At 41.5% G+C, this 6,437-nt stretch overlaps 1 protein-coding gene across 1 annotated transcript in view; it reads right to left on the bottom strand.

Annotated features, from left to right (window-relative positions):
• Positions 1 to 5,454, bottom strand: part of susd3 (sushi domain containing 3) — a 7,306-nt gene extending 1,852 nt beyond the window's left edge. Inside the window, exons 1-3 of the mRNA XM_014025483.1 lie at positions 5,150 to 5,454; positions 1,511 to 1,696; positions 434 to 575 (exon numbers count right to left, since the gene is read on the bottom strand). Coding sequence (XP_013880937.1) covers positions 434 to 575; positions 1,511 to 1,696; positions 5,150 to 5,219 — 398 coding nt within the window. The 5' untranslated portion in view covers positions 5,220 to 5,454. The remainder of the gene's footprint in view (positions 1 to 433; positions 576 to 1,510; positions 1,697 to 5,149) is intronic.
• Positions 5,455 to 6,437: the final 983 nt, after the last annotated feature.

Here is a 6,437-nt window from a genome sequence, read left to right on the forward strand (position 1 = left end):
ATCTTAAATAAAAGTTCCCGTGCGCAACTCCATTCATCTTCCTCCTCAGACGACCCTGACCCTCAGACGACCCTGACCCACAGACCCCTCCCCGATAAGAACAGCAGGACAGCAAAAGCTTTGGATCCACGCGCAGGGCGCACCCACCTCGCCAGTGTGAAAGTTAAACCTTCACGTTTAAAGCCCGTGTTTGTCACGCGTGCGCGGGGGGGATGCGTGCGTGCTTGCGTGCGTGTGTGTGTGTGCGCGCGGAGGGGGGTGTCTGCCGCGGATAACAGAGCAGGCAATAGGGGAAGAGGATGAGGAGAACAAGAGCAGTGAACTTACACACACACTGAAAACTGCTGGAGTTTATACCAATATTTTAGATCAAAGATATTTACTCAAAATGCCCTGAGCTGGAAACACATTCTGCTAAATGTTATTCCCTCACCGCTCAGACTTTTTCCTCGTTTCCTTTTTGATGCAGTCGAGCAGACAGCAGGTGATGAAGGCCACAGACATGAACATTATTATCCCTGAGCTGATGATGGACGCCAGAACAGCCACACGGAAACCGTAGTCCCCAGACAGAGCTGAGGTGAGAGAGAAGAGGAGAACTGTTGACTTTTTCAGTACTCATACGTCTCATTTATTACTCTGCTAAAAATTAGTGGAAATACTAACGGAAGTCAAATGAGAGCTGTTTTATATTTGCAGAAATTACATGCAGGGTATGTCATGCTTCAACATGTTAAAGCAGGACAAGAGGCAGGCAGAAATTAAACTTGTAACAATAAAACCTGACATCACACTAAATTATCTGCCAAGTACTCAGAGTATTTCTGAGCGACATGATTACTGAACGACAACAGGTGTGCTGGTAACCAACAAAAATAAAAAGTACAGAAAAACCCGAAAACAGAGAACTAGTGCCGAGGTTTTAAAACTTGTGACAATCCAAGAAAAATGAAGTAGTTAACAAAAGATGAAAGTTTAACACAAAGTACAGGGTGAGTCAAAAGTTTCAGGACAGTCTTTAATTCCAAAAACAAAAAGGAAAATTAAACATCTAAATACATCAGAAAGTAATGGGTGAGGAGGGGTCGATCTTTAGGCTATGTCCAGAACAAGGGCAAGTTTTCTAAAGATAGACCCTCTCACCCATTCCTTACTGAGGCATTTAGATGTTTAATTTTCCTTTTTGATTCTGAAATTAAAGGATGCCCTAAGACTTTTGACTCATCCTGTATAACTACATAAAGCACATTAAAAGTCTTGCTGGATGGCCTTTTTATAATGAATGACATGAATTTTATTTTTAATGCTGTCTTTTGATACCATGTTTGATGCAGCCAGCTGTAACACTGCAGTAATTATCTTGTATTTAAAGTAATTTTTACTTAAGTGTTTCATATTAAATCTCTTTCTAAGGAATCTCCAAAACCTATAAGGATTTGACCACACATGGTGGTGATAAAAAAAATGGTCTTGATTTATGTGTTTTTTTTTACTTTATTTTTTTACTCACGTCGGCAGTACGTCCCCCCAACCCACTGGGTGCTGTTGGGGCCCATCACACACGTCATTTCTTTGCCCACCAGTCTGTGTTTGGCCGGACACTGCAGGGAGATGACGGTGCCCACATTAGTCCCGTTGCCCTGGATGATCCTTTGGGTGCCCAGAGGCGGAAGAGGCAAGGGCGTGCACTGGTAACCTGATGGCAGAGAGCTGGTGGTCAACAGGTGGGAATGAGATGATTATTCCACAGCTATCAGCACTGAAACACAACAATATGTGACGAAACACCCCCACCCTCCATCTTTGTAACATGCCCACTCATCCTGCATCCACTGCACCTGTGCTTCCAACCTCACAGGTTTCTTGTTTGAAGGGGGCATAGGCTCTGGGTCAGACTCTGGTTCTGGGTCAGACTCTGGTTCTGGGTCAGACTCTGGCTCTGGGTCAGACTCTGGCTCTGGGTCAGACTCTGGTTCTGGGTCAGACTCTGGTTCTGGGTCAGACTCTGGCTCCAACATGTAAGACAGGATGGACAAGTCTTCCCTTGTTCACATCTTTTAATTAATTTGTAAATAAAACATTCCTGCTCCGCTATATAGTCATAAACTCCTCTATCAAACTAGAGTGGACCACTCTGGAAGCTGGGGTGGGGTGGGGGTGAGGTGAAGCACCTCGTTTGGATTTAAAGAGACAGACTCAAAATGAGTCGATCTGAGACACACCTCAGGAAAGAGATGAAAGAGGGGCTTGTGGAGTTACAATAAGGAGGAATTCAGACCAAACCATTTCAGTTCCACTTTATATAAACCCGAACTGAAGGATTTAAATGTGAAAAAAGGATTTAAAAGCAGGATATGTCCACTTTGGAACCAAACAGAACAGCATGCACCAGATTACAGCGGAAATATAACACAAGAGAATGACTTCATCATGAAAAAAGATGGATATTGTATTATTTTTGGTGTTTCCAAGTGAGTTCAAGTCCAAGACAAGTAGTGATCTTGTTTGGAGTGAGAAACTTTTGACTGGTTTCAACATAATTCTCAATTTGTGGCAATGAAAGCATTTGACAAATTTTTCTGTGTATTTAATAATTTATGACAATAAAAACCGGAGGTGAGTGAGTATATTAATTCATCAACGCATTGCAATATTTTTATTTTCCAAGTTTCACTCCATCTTTAGAACAAGTATTTGTGGCAGTTGTTGGTCCCTCCTCCACTTGAGTGCAGCTGCACCTTCTCCTGCTGGGAGCTTTATAAGGAGCTCACTGGGACTTGGAGCTTTGCTGGAACATCAGCTGCCTTGGGTATTTGATCTCAGCCACAGTTAACTTCACGATACCTGAATTATACTTTCCTCGTGTGTCTCCTGAGGTGGTTCCGAAGCTCACGTCTTCTCATGATCCTTGTGTGACTAAAGCTACTCACCTGCTGCCTCGCCTCCTGTGGGACAAACTCACCTGCCTCGTCCTTTAAAGAACCTTCTGAACAAATCCTTACCTGTCGTCACTCGCTGTCCATCCTCCAGCATGAAGTAATCCAACTACAGATCTACAGATATCCTTTCATCAGAACCAACCTGACCAATCCTGCTTCACTCACTGGTTCAGAAGCCCTGTTCCTGAGGTCATCTCTCTACTGAGTATTGTTCCTCTGATGGTGATATTCCCTTTTTGCAAACCTGATATTGTGCTACCTCTGTATTTTCAGATATTTGATTTCTCAAAAATGTTAATATACAGTATTTCTGCTTATCTGGGCAAGAAAATAAATATTTAAAAGTTATCCACAGGGGCTCTAATGAATCACTTGTGTACTTCTTATGAGGTTAATAAACCCCAGGTCCATTAAAAACACAGCATTCTGTGAAGCAATGCACATCACTTCATGCCGGAGTTTCAAACTGAGATCATTATGTTTTGTAAAACAAAGTGTTGCTCAAATATTGGAAATACTGACATCACAAGAAACGTGTCTTGCGATTTGTTAGCTCTCAGAGTATGTATGACCTGGCGATGACTCTCAGCTCATACCACACCACTGTAAAGCTGACTGAGGAGCCATTTTTGTGTTCAAGTTGGATTTGCTGTTGCTGCTGTCTTAAAACAACAAACTTTGTTCAGTTATAGGTGTACATCTGCTGATTACTTTGCGCTTCATTAAACCTCATCTTATTGGTAGTGAGATATTTTGCTGGCAGGCAGGGCGACTCCATCAGTTCAAGCCAAACATTGTTTGTATTCTGCAGAGCTTGATATGTGAGTGAACTGTAGTCATTTTTGTTGCACATGGTTAATAGCGGCAGGCGACCATCTTGAAAATTTAATCAGTTGGATGTCTAATAATTGGGTTTGGAGGATTTCATTAAACTTAATGGATTCATGAGATATTTTGCTAACAGAGTTAAATGATCTGTTTCTATCGTACATCTCTGCACATTAAGGTGGAGCCCCTCCTGGGACCACAAGAGGTTCTAAGTAATGTCAGTTTCATTTTCAAAGAACAAAAACAGGGAGGTGCCCAAATCACTCATCTTCTTCTCAGACGGAGTCTTAAGAGAAAACAAACCCACGGTTGCAAAGGTGGTCAGCTTTATTTCAACAAATACACATTGTGCTAAGATGAGAATAAACTTCAGTGCAAATGTCACTTTATGAAGTGTGGCTGCTGTATAATGAGCACACTTTCACTTCCGCCTTTTCTTTTCTTTGCTGTCTGTCTTTGAGCTAAAATAATTCAGACTTGACTTCACCAGTCTGTCAGAAAATCACTGAACAGAACTTGTTGCTCTGCAAAAAACAAATTGTGGTTTGCACCCAATGAAGAAAACAGTCTAATGAATCCAACGATGTCTGCAGTGTTATATGTGTGTGTGTGTGTATATATATATATATATATATATATATATATATATATATATATACACATACATACATGTGTGTGTGTGTGTGTGTGTGTGTGTGTGTGTGTGTGTGTGTGTGTGTGTGTGTGTGTGTGTGTGTGTTATTATGGAATAGTTTAAGTTGAAGTCAGCTTAGAATGAAATAAATATAAGTACCAAAACTAATAACATGTGAATCATTGAATTCACTCTTTTACACAGCTTAGTAAATAAATACATTTATGTTGTTACAGTACTTAGGTAATTTTACCAAGTCATAACTTATACTTTTATTTCATTACTTTCCAAACATCAAAATGATGCTTTTACTTCTATGCTTTAAAATTTAACACCTGGAATCCATCTTGCACATCATGTACTTGAAAGTAAACTGGTTCATGGTGTTGGGTACATATCTATCACTGAGATCTTGAACTGAACTTTGCTGTCTTCTGCTCGTTACAAATTTTAAAAATGGCCGGAACTCATCATGAAAAGAGTTGTTTATGCACTAAAAATAAAGTGTCAAATTTACTGAGCCAAGTTCTGTCAACTGATCCACTGAACCGAGTGAAGCTCAGTTTACTCAACTTGGTTTAGTGGATCCAGTTTAAGTAAATTCAACACTTCATTTGTACTTTTACTTTTAGGCTACTTTACTGATTAGTACTATTTTTATCAATGAAATAATTTTTTACCAGACATTTCCTATTAAGGTATTATTTTGTTTTATAATACTTTATATAGGATATTTTATGTGCTTTACCTGAGTTATTCCGGAGACGGCGGACATCTTTTTTGGACCCATCTGTTCCTGAAGCTGTGGCCCCGGACATGTTGGAGACCCACAGTCCGCTCTGTCTGCTGTGCGTAAAGAGCGCGCGCAACGGTGCCCTCTTGTCCGGCACAGGCTGAACAAATCCTCAGCTCCTTGCTGCAGAGGAAGCTTCAAAGTTTCCCCCTTGCCTCTCCACGAGCGAGACCTCCTCCCCCACCGCGGCTCCCCGCTGCTTTGAGTCAGAGCAGCGCGCCGGACGTGGCAGCAGCCGCGCGGGCGGAGACTGTTGGAGATGCGCGGTGAGGTGAACAAGGAGGAGAATGGGCAGAAATAATTCTGTGGATTAAATCGAGTTGGGTCAGGTCAGGCTGCGCGTCTGCGTTTGGAGAGCAGGGCAGTGACGAGCAGCGCTGTGACGCACGCGCACTGCTCAGGACGTGACGCGCTGCAAATGTTCAAACGCACCCGCGCGCGCACACCTATTTCATGTCTTGCTATCTTCACGGGGACTTTACATTGACTTCCATTCATTGTTCATTCATTTATATAGCCTAACCCCAAACCTTAAATTTATAACCCCTCACCATAAAATGACATTTAAACTCACGGGGCCCCGGCTTTGGGGCCCTTGGGTCCTCACAAGGTTGGAAAAATGGGCGCAGACACCTACAAACATGACATAAACGTTGTCATCATGTAAGATGTTACTCAAAGTTTACAAATAATTATCCTGTGGCAGACACGTTTGTATTTCACACATGTAGGCGCTTATTGTGAAAGTCAAGAGAGCAGAAGATGCTTGTTTTAGGAGGGGAAAGAGATTAATGCTGTTCAATTCATTCCTGTTTTTGCTGTTGGAAGTACATATTTATTCAAGCGAGACACAAACACCTCTTCGTCTCTTTGTCGAATTCCGCAATCCCTCATTTATGAGATTCCTGATTAAAATGATTAAGGATTTTCCCAATTTTGGACACATTTCACCTGATTATCCTTAAAATGACAGAGCCTTAAAGTGATCAAGTTGAATCAGGTTTCTTCAGAACACTGAATAAGTTTTAACATCCAGTATCAGGCAGTTTATAAGACTGAACATTTTTCACTTCCTTTTCAACACAAATTGTGGTCAACCTGCTGAAAGCTGATCTGGAAGCGTTTTACCGAAAGTTTTTGGTTAACAGCGGGTAAAATAAGTATTGAACACGTCACCATTTTTCTCAGTAAATATATTACTAGAGGTGCTAATGACATGAAATTTTCACCAGATGTTGGTAAC

The sequence above is a fragment of the Austrofundulus limnaeus genome, unplaced genomic scaffold (genome assembly GCF_001266775.1).
Source record: "Austrofundulus limnaeus strain Quisiro unplaced genomic scaffold, Austrofundulus_limnaeus-1.0 Scaffold478, whole genome shotgun sequence".
NCBI classification, from domain to species: domain Eukaryota; kingdom Metazoa; phylum Chordata; class Actinopteri; order Cyprinodontiformes; family Rivulidae; genus Austrofundulus; species Austrofundulus limnaeus.